General features: G+C 37.9%; 1 protein-coding gene across 5 annotated transcripts in view; it reads right to left on the bottom strand.

Annotated features, from left to right (window-relative positions):
• VPS50 (VPS50 subunit of EARP/GARPII complex) overlaps positions 1–17758 on the bottom strand; it is a 132400-nt gene that overhangs the window by 105608 nt on the left and 9034 nt on the right. For all 5 annotated transcript variants that reach the window (XR_005023483.2, XR_005023484.2, XR_008998488.1 and 2 more), the window contains exons 3-4: positions 3858–3980; positions 1833–1904 (exon numbers count right to left, since the gene is read on the bottom strand). Coding sequence is in view for 1 of the 5 variants with exons in the window: in XM_036879228.2 (XP_036735123.1) it covers positions 1833–1904; positions 3858–3980 (195 nt within the window). In the remaining 4 variants the exon portion in view is untranslated. The remainder of the gene's footprint in view (positions 1–1832; positions 1905–3857; positions 3981–17758) is intronic.

The following is a 17758-nucleotide window of genomic DNA, read 5'->3' as shown; positions in this document are numbered from 1 at the left end:
TTGATAATGAGTATCATTATCTGACTTAACCCAACATGCATAAGAATGTAACATCTTTAAGGATACTAGATTTGCTTGAAAAAAGATGAGCTTGTTATGATAAATAAATGTTTAACCTATTGAATTTATGGAGACAATATTTGGGCAATTGAGAACACCCTTGTACTCTTTAGATCCTTTGTACCTCAAGAACTTTGGTCCTCTACTGCTAAAAAATTGAGAACATGCATTTTTTTGGAATGGTATGAAGATACCTAAGGTCTTCTTGGTCAAGTCCATGGATAATGTTAATGTATGCAAGTCAGAATTACATACAATAATTGTTAACATAAGGCTCTTATTTCACAATTTCAAGGGCCCCTGCCAGACTACACTACAGCAGTACCTTGTCTAGCACAAAGCATGCACATTGAAGGTATTTAGTAAATGTCTACTCAAGAAACACAACTGGCTCCCCTTTCCCTGGACAGCTGAGAACAAAACATACATGTTTTCAACTACTGCATCAGCCCTTTCATGTTTTCTTCATTTGCTTTGAATTTGTACAGATTTACAGACATGAATTTGTATAAATGTACCCACACAGAACCCACCTACTTTTACCAAATTGGGTTAAAAAAAAAAATAGACAATGTAGTTATTTATTGTTAGAGTGCACTGTGTCAGGCACTGTACTAAGTGCCTTTCCTATATCATCTCAATGAGTACTCCCCATAATCTATTGAAATGGGTCACATGCTTCCTCATTTTTCAGAGGAGTAATCTTAAACATAGTAGTAACTCACCTATAGTCCCACAGTTAGGAAGTGGCAAGGCCAGGATTCAAGCCCAGGTTTATCAAATTCCAAAAGTCACTCTCCTACACGGCCCTTGTGATGGGGCTCATTCCCAAAAGAACATTACCCCATAAGGTATACGGAAGAGTACACACTTAAACATGCTGAAACCAAAAGAAGGCAAAAGATGCCACCATCCACTGAAATCTAATTGTCTAAAAGCACAACATATTTTTTTCTACAAAACCTCCAGTGCTCAAATTCTTTCCCTACACTACCACTGCTACCCCCAGGGAGATCCCAGCACCCACTGAGACCTCTGAATGTAACACAAAAGAAAGAGAAATGTTATCTTCCTTTATTTGTCAGATTTATTATTAAAAATCATATCCTAAATTCATAAAGATAAATTTATTACTATTGCTCCTTTAGTATTAAAAAATTTTTTAAACTATATACTACCATTATTTAATCTTTTATAGTATAGTCTGAGTTTTATTAAAGGAGTTAAGCCATATGGGGGAAAATACAGATTTTTTCAGCACAAGAGAAAATATAGGCCTAACCCATCACTTCACAGATAAAAGAAGAGATTTAGTAAGGTTAAGTGACTTGCCCAATGTCACACAATTAAATAGTAACTACAATGCTGACTTTCTGCAACTTATCCCTGTATTTTCTTTGTACCTATTTCAACTAGAAGTGGGGGCCTTTATTCTGAGATAAGAAAACTCCACGACAAAACTATGCATAGGGAAGTCATGCATGCATGACAAAGAGTCAAAAGGTGCTTAGTAATCTGAGAAAAAACTCAAAATTCTTTGATCACAGTTACAATACTAGAGAAAGAACTCAAGTTTTAGAAACAAATCAATCAAAGTAATGTGAGGGAAACTGAATAGGCATTAGATTTTAATATAAATGTATCATTATACATTTGAGTCAAACAATGAGATTTATTTACTGTGTTATTAAACCATATAATCTGCAAATATTATACCTCTCCTCTGTATTTCATTTATAGTTTTGTACAATAGTAATGTGTTTTTTACTTACTGCTGCTTGCTGTTGTTTCAATTTGTCTCGGTACTCCTCTAATTCTTGCAAACTGAGAACAGGAGGGAGCTTCTAAACAAATCCATAAACAAACAGTAAAAAATAAATTGTTTAATTTGGCTTCATTTACCTGAACACCTCTGACTTATGAAGTACAATCTGTGCATATGAAACAGTGTCACATCCCATTCCCAGCCATTCCTCCTATCCTCCCCACTTCCCCCACAATACTCCAAACAGAAAAGCTTGCATATCTTTGTTACCCAACCCTCCGGTGCTCCAGTTTCATCCTTCACCCAGCCTACTGTCTCTGCTGCTGCCTCCCACCCCCAGGAAAACCCACTCCTAGGACCCCTGGCCCCTAGGCTGAGAGACACTGCTTCCACGACCTGTCACAGGAAAAAGTAAGCAAGTCCCTAACCTTAATCCCACACTCTACCAGCCATAGGTAGATCCCTACGTGTCTATGACAGAACTCAAAACATATTTCCCCTGTGAAATACTATGAATGGTAACTAAGCACTACAGTGTGAGAGTGACAGCTATTGCAGTACATCCTAGATCATACATCAGCTTTGGGAGAGTAGTATGGGAAACTAACAAAAACGCACACCACTGTGTGGATGAGAAACACCAAAACAGACTCCAAATCTCAGTCAAATGACTGATGAAACTTCGGAGTGAGTTGGGGACTGACTTTGTATATAAAGTATACACGCATATAGTTTTTGGTTTCATCTAAAACCGTATTTCACTATTCTAACTTTTTTTGAATTTCCTTAAATTTAAAATGCCTGTGTTGTAAACATTATGGCATGAAGGTATTTATCATGACTAAACAATTATGTAAATATGCATTCATGATTAAAAATCTGAGCTTTTCCAAATATATAAAATAAGATAAGAGGCACATATCAAAAATTACTGAGTATCATAATTTTTCCAAGTGGTAAAGATACCTCAAGACAAATGCTGGGCATAGAAGCCACAGGGCGTAAATATGCAAAGAAGTAAAAAGCTAACCATTTCAAACAATAAGGCTTCTCTCTCACTTACCAACTTTACATTTCCCTGTATGGCCCTGGAAGATGACTGGTTAGCCAGACGGGTAAGATTCCTCAAGGGAGGAACAACCTAAGACAGGCACAGTCGCAGGGGGGCCATCAGGTGAGAAATTGGGGATCAACAGAGGTGAGGCTTAGAACCTCACCCCCCCGTTTTGAGAGAAATCTGCATCTGTGGATGTTTTGTTGCCCTTGTCTAGCTTGGATTAATACTTAGTCTACAGGCACAGACCTGATAATCTACATTTGCTCTCTTACAGCACTAAACTATGTTTTCTACCTTTATCTTGCATCTATTCAGCATTTTATTAAAAAATAAATAAATAAATAATAAGGGAGAAATGTGGGATTCACATATAAATCAAGTATAAAAATCAAATGAATAATCATATCTGACTTGTTTATAGTTCATGATGCGTGATCAAAACTGAAAGTTTCTGTGATGACTGCCCTTGCACTGTTCACCATGTAAGAACTTATTCACTATGTAAGAACTTGTTCACCATGTAACAACTTGTTCGTTGTGTTTCAGAAGATTGGAGACTGTTGAGAATTAGGCTTGGGGTTGATTAAGGATTGTGCATTGAGTCCCCTATACAGAATTTTATTGTTGTTAACAACCATTTGATCAATAAATATGAGAGATGCCCTCTCAAAAAAAATAAATAAACAAAATAAGATAGAGGCAGCATTCGAACATACTGCATGCTAACAGTTAAAAACTAAAAATATAGAAATGTTTCCTGGACTGTATTTTATAGTTGTACTTAATTTTACATTTTTAAAAATAACTTCATCTTTAAACGATGCTGACAGCTCATTAAATCACAATATGGTCATCACAGACCAGTCCTGGTATCAAAAAATGTAACTCCTCTAAACAGCATTCAAATGTCACTCACAAATCCAGTCACTAAACAAAACAGGCTTTAAATAGGTTTTAATGAATTTTTTTTTTTACCTCCAGCTCATATTTAACAATATCAAATGAGTCCGAAGAAAAATATACTTGTTCAATACTATTAATTAGTTCTTGTTCAGCTTGAGGGTCACTAGGCTGTTCTCGAAGTTCTCGGAATTCCTCCTTTAAAGAAAAAAAAATCACAATTACAGTATTTGAAACTGTTATACTTCTGTCTTAAAAAAATCATAAATCTCCTGGGAATCTTTCTGACGAAGGAGACAAACTCATAGAAAATGAGAAAGTTCATGAAAAATTAAGGAATAGCCAAATGTTAAAAAAAAGTACTCATCTACTGGAGAAAAAAATTCGCCAGTCTGAAGATTCAGGTTTTTTCATATCTTTGAGTGTCAACTAGTAGTTGAGAACTCAAATGTTTAAACAAAATAAACAAAGTGACTACCTACAATTTATCATACCTATATAGCACACACATATACATTTTCATCATTTAACAACATTCTAAATCTGTCTCACCATAGATTATTGGAACTTGAGCAGACATCCTTCTCCTCAAAAGCTCACTGCTCATCTACAAAACATAGCTCCAGAAAAGGTTCACTACTTTACCTCTGTAATTCTGAGGCTTCCTTCAATGTATATTGATACTGCAATTAATGATCTGATTATGAACCTAAAGCTCTGTATTTGATAAAATGTTTTCTTTTTAATGATACAGAATGGGGTTTCTATGGGTTTATACAACTAAAAAAAAAAAAACAGCATGACTGCTAAATCCCTGCCCCTACTGTCAGCATCCTTATCCTATGCAATTTCACTGCATAATTGGATAAACCTTCAGGTAACTGGGAAATTTTAGTAATTCAGATACCCACTCCCTGCTGCACTAGTTAATGAAGACATTATTATAGACATAACAATTTAGTTTTTCTTTTTTTATTCAAATTAATCTCATACATTTAAGCATACAGTTTCTTTAAAAAGAAACTATTTAAAATAATTTTAGTCACTAAAATAATACTGAACAAAAATTCTTAATGAATCATCACCAATTAGATTCACAGAAATCACCTGGTCAGTTCGAGAACATTTTCCAGGTACTCAAGCTTATCTTATTGAGACATATGGTTTTCATTTAAAAAAAGAGCCTAGCTTAGATATCTTTCAGACTTTAATTTATATTTTAAATGTATAAAATTATTAACTATAAAAGTATCTCCTTTTAGTAGATTCAAGCTAAATGAAAACATTAGAGTACTACATCTGAAATTCAAGAGAATAGCTAACTGTTTAGATTTAAAACGAGAAAGCTAAGTCATAAAAATCAACCCTGCATAATTAAAAGTGCATGGAAAAGAAAATGTTTCTCTTGTACCAAAATATAAAATTAACAAAAAAGATCAAAGACACAGCCATCACCAATTTAGCATGCAAGCTGATACTATGAGTACAGTAAGAAATCCAGCCACCAAACAGTAGCAGCTGTATTTGCCTGGGGGTTACCTACAACATGCTAATCTGTGTGGCACCCTCAACAGCAGCATGAGGAACAGACCCGGTTTAACCCACACCACCTGTGGAAGAGTTCCCAACTAGCCTATCTACAGGCAACCTCCCAGCCTCCAGTGGAAATCTGAAAGGACAGTGAGACGTGAAATGGAATAAGGGATCAGAAATTCCTGGCAACCTCCCTCCCTAAAGTCCGTCCACAGGTATCTGAAATACCAACTTCAAATGCTGCAAACTGAGGGAGAGTATAAGGCCTAAGTCAATATACAACAACGTTACCTACCTATGGAATTACTTATGGAATTCCATAGCACCACTAGCAAATAAATGCAATTGGTACTATTAAAAAGAAAAAAGTAAAGATTATGAAAATTAAAATTGAAAAATGTCAGGTATGGACAAGCAAAAAATTCACACAGACTGCAATGAATGAGCACTTTCATCTTAATTGTATAAATGCCAATGGCACATAATCCATGCTGAGGTTCTCCATATACCACCTAACAGACTGATCTAAATGTAAAGACACTTAGGTTTCAGTTGCATCTCTGCTGTTAACCTTAGGCAACTTTCTCAATGCCTAACACACTCAAAATCAGAGTGAAGCAAATATACTAAGTTATTTAAAAAGTCAAAGGGAAAAACATGATATCATTTATAAATATCTCACAAGCATACATTTCACTAATGGAATGAATCTGTAAAAAACAGTACAATCTGTATATGTATATAAAAGGTCAAATGCCATTCCTTCCTGGAGAATAAGCAATTATATCATAGAGAGCAAACTCATATAATTTTAAAGAACTGACACACAACAATTGACACTCTAAGTAACCTGGACTAAGGAGAGGGGGGAAAAAAAACAAAGGCAGAAAGAGAAACACAGCACACAAAGTAGAATTAAATCCACTACAAAGGCCCAACACTGTATCCCTAGAAAATACCCTCTCTTTTCAGACAGCTTAGTGGCTCCTGTGTGAATACATACATCTGAACTCATTCAGACAAACTCCATTCTGCCTAGAATCCCAATTGCCATGTTTCTTTTAATCCCACGGCACTAGCTCTCTGTAAGACTCTGCTGATACCTAACCTTTCTCTAAATGTTTCATCGCTGCTAGCACGGACTGCTCAATCAGATTACATACTTTTTGAGAACTGTGATTTATCCTTATTCTCCATCATTATGCTCCGTAGTGCCAAAGCACACTGCAGATAATAATCATCGATCAAACTAAAATTAATTTACACAGTGAATTGTATATATTAAAAAAAAGGAATAGAATAAAAAGAAAGGAAAAGACAGTATGTTCTTGTATTGATAGTCAAAATTGTCCACCAACTCTTAATAAAAGTTATTTCTAACTAGAAATAACAATAAATGCTAAATGACTTTAGGGATATTTTATGCGTGTAAATTAGGAAAGTAAACAGAAAACAGCTAGACTGCACATTCTTAACACAATTACACCATAATTTTGCCACTACATAAACTGGTTTCCTAGGATTGGACATGTACAAAACTATGTAATTCTTCACCTGAAACAGAACCAACTTTGCAAGCCAATATATATTTATGAGGCAAAACTTTACATAAATAAAATGAACCAAAGATTTTCTACAAAAAAATTTTTAATGCAAAATCAGGGGAATAAAATAAATGAAACTCCTCATACCTTATTAAAAAACATGATTTTTTTTTTTTAAGAACTAACAATACTACTAGATAAGCTAAGTTTAGGAATAAAATATTTCAGTCTCACAGAACTGCTATCCTGTATCAATTAAGATTTTTAAGGGATTTTATTTTTATAGCAAATTGTATGTTAAGTAGTAACTAAAAGACACTTATCATTAACAGTGGCATAAATGCTCTGTAAAAGTTGAAATTCCAAAAATAATTTGTCAGCAACTACAGACTATCAAATGTTCCACAACTTGCCCCTGCTTGCCTTATGTTATATATATATATAAAAGAAAGAAAAAAACACAGCAATGTCACCCAAACATTAAAGCTGGAGAAAAACTGCAATTAAGGTAATGAGATTAATTGTAAAGGGGATAAAAACAAAAGTATAAATAGCAAAAAAAGAACAAATCATATTTCCCATACTATCAGTAGGAAATAACCTGCCTCCTTTCAAAGTTCTGTATTATTTCAATAATTAAAAAAGTTCTATCTTTACTTCAATAAAAAAAAATTTTTTTTAATACCCACTATGTAAAAATTCTCCATATTAGGTCATACAGAAACAAAGATGAGTAAAATACAGCTGTTCCTTCAATTAGTGCTAACGTAATAGAAGGGATCAGATGAATAAACGATGATGATGCAAGGCAGAACATAAGGCACAGACCAAACCAAGGGAATCAAAGGACGGTGAGTTCACATCTGCGGGAAGAGGTGGCATTTAGAGAACATAAGAATAGGTAAAATTTCAAATTCGATAAATTGGGAGAATAAGGTTACAAATATAAAGCAAAGCATTAAGTAAAAATAGTGTAGTTAGTGGGAACAGGTTAAACAAGAGGGTGGCTAAGGTAGAAAAATGTCAGGCAGAGTGTCTGCAGGTACAAGAGGCTATAAAATGCAACAACTGAGATTTTTTTTTAAATCCAATATACTTTTACACATACTAGAACCAAATTTTTCCTTTACTAAAAACTAAAATATTTTAATACATATCACTATGCCGGATAAAAGTAAGCATAAATATTCAGTATGTTCTTAACATAATAAACCAAGCAGAGTTATTTTAGGAAAGTGGTAGACAGCAAAGAAGTTACTCAATATTTCAGAAGCTGTCTTTTCCAACAGTCACTATAAGGCTGCATATAATACTATCCAGCCTACCTTTCTATTATCTCTGAGAAAGCTACATGAACACACATAAAAATGCACACATAAATGTAAATTTATGAAAAACAAAGTAAAAACCATCATAGAAATTTAAGTCAACATTTTTATTTTAGCTAAGCCATTTTTCCTCTCAACATAACAAAAGGGTTAATGAGAACTGGGGATTCAAATCTGTAAAACAATTGGAGCTCTCATGTGAAAGGTGTTGTAAGACAGTTTCAATGTATTTACGGTCTGTAAGTAAACAGGCTATAACTTTACAAAGCAATTTCCCACTTGAGGTTTCATCTCTTAAGGGAATATATTCTAGCATAAGAAGAGAAAAAAAGCAACTACAAATTTTGCCTCTCACCACTACTTTCAAATTATACAAAATACCATGCTAATTAGAAATATCATCCCAAGTTCAGGACTTTTAATTCTACTCCTTTTTATAAGTATAAAAAGTTAGTATGACAACTTAACAGTTCTCCTTACCATATTTATTAAACTCAATATTCTCTTTAATTTCGAAAAGTAATTTAACCTAATTTTTAAACCCAGAGTAGCTTGGAAATTTATAATCTTCAGTACTAGGTTTTTATTCAGACAAAAAAGATGAATGCAAATCTTCATATTACCAGTCAGATTTCAAAACCCCACGGAAAATTTATAGAATAAAAAATGAAATGCAAACCAACTTCCATGTCTGTAGTTCGCTTATTAGACCACAATTCACATTACATACCTGAATGGCACAAAGCATTGTGTTGGGAGAGAGTGGAGGAGAAATGGAAGAAATTTTGCTCTTATAAAACATGAATTTGGGTTTACCAAGACAAATATTATCACAGGCTTTTTTTTTTAAACTGTTTGCATTTCTTCAGTCAACATAAAAAAGCTATTCTGTAATAATAAATTCTAAAAACAGAAATCATAGCCTTTGATCAAAGTTAACATCATATTAAAGCTCTAATTGAGAGCAAAAATGTTTAGCTTCCAAAACCTACACAGAGCTAAAAGGGAGATTAGAAACATGAAGTTTTCAATATTCAACCAGTATTATGAACTCATTAATCACTGAATAAAAACAGGTTTTTCTATTTCCAAATGAAACAGGGACTCAAGATCACAGATACCCTAAACCATAGAAATGTAAGTTGGTAATAAATTGCCAGATGTCTGATTACGAGAAGAAATGGCACATTTTCTTAAAATCCCACTAGAACCACAATAATAATCCATCAAAGCAGCCAGTTCATCAATTTGTTTCTGTGTTTTAAATAAAACGTAGCTTCTAAAGCCTAGCCTGTATTTCCTCAGGCTTTCAGTGCCATCTAGTGGAATACTGGTGACGTTACAGTTTGAAAGGAGATTTCAGCAAAATGATTTATATATTTTTATAAAAGGTCATTAAAGTGGCATTATTTTAATCTAGCTTTATAACACACTTAAGTGATAAAAATAATGTATTTTAATCACCTGCACAATAGCATTCCAAATATATACATATTTCTTTTTAAAGAAATAGATCATGAATAAAAATTGATTTATAGAAATGTACTGTTATTAAAATACACTAAAAACACAAAATTAGAAAGCAAAACTTTCAATTTGATACTCTTCCAGGTATTTTTATTCACTTCTCTTATTCAATAGTTATAATTTCTAACAAATATTTTCCTAAATTTATTTCTATGAAAGGGAAAACATTAAAGATAATAGCTTTAGAGATACCAATTTTTCTTTTTTTTAAAAAAAGCTACCTTTAAAATTTCTCAACTTCAGTGAACATCGGGCTACCTGCCACATGCCCATCCACTTGGAGACTAATGCTGAAGAAAAGATGTGTCACAAACTGAAGCACAGAAAAATTCAGTGTATGAGCCTTAATTTTGTTTTTGTTTTAGTTTACAAATGTCTCTCATCAGAACTTCTCTACAAGAGGAAATACCACTAATCCTGAGAAAAGACATCACAGCACCTTCAACCTCAGTGTCTAAAAACCTCACTCTTCTCCAATTCCTTCACTTCTACATCCACTAAAACCCAGTCCCAAATTCTGCTTTTGAAACCTCTCTCAATTAACCCTTCTCCATTTGCTCCATGTTGTGTTTTTATCTTCTTCTTAGCATCTTAATGTCCATGATTTCCACTCAAAAACCCACCTGTACACTAATTATTCTTATAATCATCAACTCTAGAAAACCCTGAACTCACCTCCACCTATTCAAAATCCTCCCTAGCTGTGCTACGACTGAGCACGTCCTAGTAGAGACGTCTCCTGTGCTCCTACTCCACAATCACCTACTTGGACTTGTCTCTCCCACTTAGGCTGAGGTAGGACAGTGTCTTGTACCTCTTTGCATCTTCAGAACTTAGTAACTATCTGGCTCAATATATGATGGCCAGATCCGCTATGAAGGAAGGGTTCAGAATCCCAAAGTATCTGAAGCTAAGAAAAGCATAATTCTGTTAATTCTTAAAAAGGACACTGTTAAATATTGTTAGCCATGAGTGCCTAAGAAAAACTCTAAATGATTTTACAGATCCATGGTTAGCATCCTTCCTTGTAGCACCTACAGAAGACACCTGTCTTAAATGATACATAATCCTAAATTCAAAGTTTTTATCCCATTCACTAAACCTATAAAAGGCTCCTAGTCATAAACTTCAATATTAATCCTAACACAGGTGCCAATAAGTTCATCTTCTAAAAAACTGCTAAACATTCTTTTGAATGTACATTTATATATCATTATCTATCCTAAACTATTACAATACATAGAAAGTATAAAATATCAGAGCTAAAAGGGCTCCAAATTATCACCTAGCCTAATGTCTTCCTAATGGGTTTCAGCCCCGGGGCAAGTTCGCTATGGATTCAATGTGACCAAAGAAATTGACAGCAAAACGTTCTTAGGGTGAAAGGCTTATACCCAATTTTATTTCCAGGTGGCAGGTCAGTTACTAAAATGCCGTTCACTCAGAGCGAGTCTGCATGCAGTAAGCCGGTCTCTGCCTCTGGGCCCTTCTGTCTGCACAGCCGTCCCGCACAGCCATCCTCTGGGCCTCTCTGCACAGTCGTCCCGCACAGCCATCCTCTGGGCCTCTGTCCTCGGTGCTGCCACCACTCCAGCCTCTGCTCTGCTCTCCTGCAGCCTTGTAGTTGTGCCACCGTATTGCCCAGAGAACAGGGCGGAGCTCTTTTTATAGAGTCAACAGCCATGTAGTGCCCATAGGTGTGCAGTGAGCCAGTCAACTACGGCCAGGAGAGAATCCTGGTCACAGTAACTCTCATTTTATCCACACTCCACCCCTCTAGAATTCTCTCCTCTCAATCTCTGTGCCCTTAGTCCTCTGCAAGGATCCCTGTGCAAGGAAGCTCGAACATTGTTCTCCAGCCTCTCCAGCAAAAAGTCTTGCAGACACACAGGCCAGACTCGTGCCTCTGTCTCTGACCTCTGCCTCTTTGGTCTTAATGGCTGGAACTGCTGCTCTGGTTTCAGTTGTTGCCATAGCTCCAGTAAGATCCTATTTGGCTTCCCATCTAATTTCCTTCCATCTACTCCTGCCCGTATCAAATCAACCCACATCTGGGTCCTCGTAACCCTCACAAGGCCCCTCAAATTCCTCCTGTGAGCAACAGGTCTTATTTCTTCTCAGGTTCTCGTTGCTTCAGCTACTGTACATGTCACCTCGCATTTTGTAATCGCTGCCTCAAGGCGGGCTGCACTATCAGGGAAGACAGCTTTCCCATCTCTGATCACGACAGAATAATTCTATCCACCCCTAAGTCCCATAGACCCAGGAGTCAAGCTGATATTGACTCCGAGGACTTCTGCCTAAACCGGGAGCCCAAGTCCACCAGCTCAGCCAGAGTATAGGGGCGGAGCATAGAGTGCTCCACAGCCTGGGGAGGGGGCTGCTCCTCTCCTTGGGGAACTTTCAGCTGCTGGGTCTTTATTTTCTTTACAACAACTGGGGGTGCTTTCAATACAGGAGGGGCCAGTGCCTCCAGCACCACCCCTTCATCCTTCCCAGCTCCTCCATTTCTGGGGCTGATGGCACCTTTCTCTCCACTCCCCCAAGTGCCTCCTCTGCTACAGTGCCTCGCAGCAATGCCAGTTCACTCTTCAGATTGTCTCTTTCCTTCACCTCAATGCTTGGCAGCTGGCGTTATCATGCCACCTCCGCCTGTGCTTCCCTCAGGAGTTCGTCTTTTTCCTTGACGGCCTCTTCCTCCTTCAGAACACCTGGCAGCACTGCCGTCTCATGTCTAATGGCACCTTGCTGCTGGTGCTCCCGTGCCACCTCCTCCCACAGGGAATCCACAGAAGTTTGCAGCTGGCATTCTCACGCTGCCATTTTTTGGGTCTCCTCTGTAGACCTTTTTAAGACTGTGAGAAGCAGCCAACCCACAGTCCCCACAGCCTCACGGGCACTCTGCTTAAAGGCCCTGCTTACTATATCAAGGGCCACCCCTACTGCCTCAGGTGTCACCTCCACTTGCCTCCAGTCCTGGGGTGAGGCCCAGTCCTCTAGGAGGCAAGCCACCTCAGACCACATACCCATTGGGGGACGATCCACTGTCTCCCCATTCACAGGGGCAGCCCGCTGAAGCACCGCTCCCATAAGGGCAGCCTGTCTTTTTCCTTGGTCAACAGTGAACCCTGCCGACTTTCGCCAATTGTCTTGCCAATTGGTTTCAGCCCCGGGGCAAATTCGCTATGGATTCAAAGTGACCAAAGAAATTGACAGCAAAACGTTCGTAGGGTGAAAGGGTTATACCCAACTTTATTTCCAGGTGGCAGGTCAGTCACTAAAAACCCATTCACTCAGAGCGAGTCTGCATGCAGCAAGCTGGCCTCTGCCTCCGGGCCTCTCTGCACAGTCATCCCACACAGCTGTCCTCTGGGCCTCTGTCCTCGGCGCTGCCACCACTCCAGCCTCTGCTCTGCTCTCCTGCAGCCTTGCAGCCCTGCCACCATGTTGTGCCCAGAGCACAGGGCAGAGCTCTTTTTATAGAGTCAACAGCCATGTAGTGCCCATAGGTGTGCAGTGAGCTAGTCAACCAGGGCCAGGTGAGAATCCTGGCCACAGGAACTCTAATTTTATCCACGCCTAATCACATGTTTTCACAGATCAGAAAACTGAGGCACAAAGCAATGATTTCCCTTTAATAAGCTGAGTTTAAGTCAACACTTGAATCTAGCTTTCTTGACTCATTACAGGACACTTTCTTTGTATCTTGGTAAAATTCTGAAAACAGAGCTCTGTAGTTAGTGTGTGGTTTCAGGATTCTTTTCAGATGCTAAGAAGTCAAGTCAAACCCACTTATCTTACTTCACAGAAGTATTGTAAACACTAGAACACTCTGCTGAAGCTCCCAGAAGGCTCTGTAATAGAAATACCATCAATTAGGCAGGTACTCAATAAATATTTATCAAATGGATTAAGTATACAAACAAGAATACTTCCTTATATCTAGACAATTATATCTTCAAGTTTTGACTGCAACAGTTACTGCTTTTGTCCTCTTGCCCTGTAAGTCTTTGTTAAAAAAAAATCAGCGGCACAACTAAACCAATCATATAATAGTAAACACAGCTGAGTCTTATTTGTATTTATGGGTTAGTAAACCAAGGTCTTAAAAAAAAAACTTATCTTTAAAGAAAAATATCGGGGGGCAGTATTTCAGCAAAAATTCACAAAGCCTATATTAACATTAGTACTTTTCCACATTTATGATATGTGACCATTCTGGAAGCACTATGTTAAGTATAAAAGTCTGGATGGAAATTTATAAGGTTCTGAATACTTACATCTTTATTTTTTAATCAGATTCAACAAATACTCTCAAACACAATTGTAGTAAGTTCACAATCTATTACCATGCTCCTATCGTGATTACTATATAACACATTTTGGTCTTAATTCTTCATATTTCTTGTAACCAATTAAATAAAAACCTTTCACACATGGATAAAATGAGAGTTCCTGTGGCCAGGATTCTCACCTGGCCCTGGTTGACTAGCTCACTGCACACCTGTGGGCAATACATGGCTGATGACTCTATAAAAAGAGCTCCGCCCAGTGCTCTGGGCGCGACAGGGTGGCAGGGCTGCAGGAGAGCAGAGGCAGAGATGCTAGTGCTCGACCTACTACCGGGCGAACAAGCTGGGTAATAAGCCCTTTCACCCTAAGAACGTTTTGCTGTCAATTTCCTTGGTCACACTGAATTCATAGCGAACTTGCCTGGGGCTGAAACCCATTGGCAAGACACACATAATTCAAAAAGTATAAATTTCTTTAAATGGGTAAGAAATTTAGTCAGTACTATATAGATTAATTTCTTATATCCTTACATCTGTATGAAAATCCCATTAATTTGAAATATAACAGAATACATTTCCCAGGAATAAAATTTTAGGTAATTACTCTTTGTCTCGCCTGAGGGTTTCAGCCCCGGGCAACTTGAGTCTGGATTCAATGAGACCGACAAATGATAAGGACCGTTCTTGGAGTGAAAGGGTTTATACCCAGCTTTATTCTCACGGGGGCAGATCTAGCGCTAGAATCCCACCTGCTTCAGGCAAGTCTGCTTTCAGCAAGCTAGCCTCTGCCTCAGAGCCTCTCTGCCGCCTCACACCCCTACAGCACTGGGTGGAACTCTTTATACAGAGTCAATAATAACCCACTGCCCCCACGTGTGCAAGCCTGTGCCTGCGACCACTGCACGTGTCCAGTGGGCAGCAGACCAGGGTCAGGTAAGAATCCTGCCCAGGGAACTTCCATTTTCTCTATACTCTTCCTTCTATATTTTCCCACAAAAGTTGTCAGTGAAACTTCCAAAATTTTTTCTACAACACAGTTCCTGTACTTCTCCTTACTCCATTCTTGTCATCACATCCTTGGCTTGGCCCTTGGTTCCCAAACTTGGCTCCACACTGGAATCACCTGGAGATATTCAAACACTACTGACACCTGGCTCCACCCCACACATTACGATTTAATTGGAATGGGTATAACCTAGTTGAGGTACAGCAGGAACATGGGACAAGTATCATGATTAATTTTTCCTGCCTATGAGGGAAAATGCCGAGATATAAATAGTACAGTTAAACACAGAAGGAACTCCATCTGAAGACTAGGATACTATTTTAAAAACCAGGGAGTTAGGAGGTACTATTCCTAACATATTTTATGGTAACTGGCTAATAACCTGCCCTATCTTAAGACAGGGCAAGTAGTTCTAAATGATATGTTCCCAGTGCTTCACCATAACCAGTATGTTGGAGAAGAACAAGATCAATAAATTCCTTGTGCTAAGTTTATATTACAGAATATCTAGAGGACAGACCATGGATGGCGACATGTCTTTCACTGGAGACAGACATCATGAGACCACATGTCAAGCCTACGCCCTCCCTGGCCTTTTGCCCCATGCTTGAAAGCCTTAAAAGACAGAATCCTAAGCTTTAAGCATGCCTCCTCTCTAAGGCTGCCTGTACTCCCCTTTCTTCGAGTATATACTTTGCCTTAAATAGCTTCTCACAGCTCAACTTACTGCATTTTGTCTCTACTCTCTTCCAAGCCTCTTGGGAGGTTAGTAAGAGACCCCTTTTCCCAGTGGTAAGCATCTTTGTTACTTCACTATTTCATTCCATTTTCTAGACTTAAACACAGGTCTTCACTCTCTCTGTCCTACTTCAGACAAGTAGGGAAGGGCTACTAAGATCTCTGATTTGGGTTCCAAGTTCCTCTCACCTGGGTGAGACCTGGACAGCACTGCAGCTATACAATCATGCCCTTTAGTAACGTACCCAAAAATCTCCTTTCTTTGCTTTGGGAAGTTCTCAAGAACACAATCTCATTCCATCCAGTGCTCTGCAGCTCCCCCAAATCCTGGGGTAGTAGAGGCTTAGTTCCCACACCGTGCAGATTCAAGCGGACACTGGATGCCATGAGTTGCCAAGGGATGTGTGCTATGCCAAACAGTTCAATGAACTTCCCTTTCCTCTCTCTGGTCTCCCTTGCTCTCTACTGCCTGAACGGCTGCTGCCATTCACTGTTACTCTCGCTTTAATGAATTCTTTCCTTACCTACACTGTCCAACCTATTTGAGAATGCTTTCTCGATCAGAGTCAAGAACCCTTCCCTCTCCAGGTTGAGGTTTCACAGAGTGTGCAGAGTGAGACCTTTCCAGACATAGCTGCCCAGAAACATATGTACTAGTAATTCTAAGTTTGGGCACCACCACTTGGCTCTGAACTCTTAAAACTAGGATTTTTTAAATTCTGTCTTAAAGATTCCTTTCTTATAGCATGTTCTGAAAAGAATCCTTTTTTTTCTTTTTTTTTTTACTTTTCTGTATTATTTTCTCCACTAAACTTTCAAATTTCCCCTATATGTATTATTTGACTTGAGTCTCCTCTTAAGATGAATACAGTGTAACCTTGTCTATAAAATGCAGAAGTTGTAGCAGATAGTTGCTACGGTTTCTTCCCACTCAGAATTTATATATATTAGTTCTCCAAAAACAAATAAAACCATCAGTACTCTCTGGGATATCAAGCACACCTAAGGTCCCCCTTCAGTTTTCCTTCACTCCTCTCCTTTTTCGAGTGAGCTGAACCATATGAAATTTGCCAATATTAGATCATTTTGAACCTAAGTAAACAGCCATACGATTCTTCCTAATATTTTCCTCCTCTTAACATAACACAACACAAGCTAAACTGTTTCTTTCTTGAAAACCCAAACATATCAAAACATATATCCAAAGGAAAGGAAAACAAGATCTCAAAGAGCCATCTGCACTTCCATGTTCACTGCGGCATGACTCAAAACAGCCAAGACATGGAAATACAGAAACAACTTGAGTGTCAGTCAACAGATGAATGCGTAAGGAAGATGTGGTGTATGCATACACACACACACACACACACACACACCACTGGAATATTATTCAGCCATGACAAAGAAGGAAATCCTGCCATTTGTGACAACACGAATATACCATATACCTTGGGCCATTGCTAATGAAATATGTGAGGCAGAGAAAGACAAATACTGTATGATATCATTTATATTAGAATCTAAAAATCTGAATTCATAGAAACAGCAGAATTGTGGTTACCAGGGGGTGGGGGATAGAGGAAATGGAGAGATACTGGTCAAAGAATACATACTTTCACTTATAAGATGCATAAGTTCTGAAGACCTAATAAATTTTTTTAAATAAAATATGTATGTATGACCTAACTAAAAAGTAATCTTTAAGTTGTAAAACATATACTGAACATTAAAGTTATACCAAGCTAGGCTATGTAGGGAATTTCTGAACATGAGTCTTCTGCCTAACTCTCAATTCCAGTACTGACTGCAAGCTTCACCTATGTGAACTTAGTCAAAGCTTTGCCACATTCTGGACCCACCAACTCTTAAATTCTTAAAACCACCAAGAGTAGAAGGTAGCAGTTCTACTCACCCTGCAGCACTTGGGATATGTCAAGAGAATGAATGCATGGAGAGAGGCACAAGAAGTTTATAAGGCTAAATTTAAGGTGAGAGCACTGATACTAAT

The sequence above is a fragment of the Manis pentadactyla genome, chromosome 7 (assembly GCF_030020395.1).
Source record: "Manis pentadactyla isolate mManPen7 chromosome 7, mManPen7.hap1, whole genome shotgun sequence".
NCBI lineage: Eukaryota > Metazoa > Chordata > Mammalia > Pholidota > Manidae > Manis > Manis pentadactyla.
The sequence above is the reverse complement of the archived record's forward strand: the minus strand, read 5'-3'. Positions and strand labels throughout refer to the sequence as shown.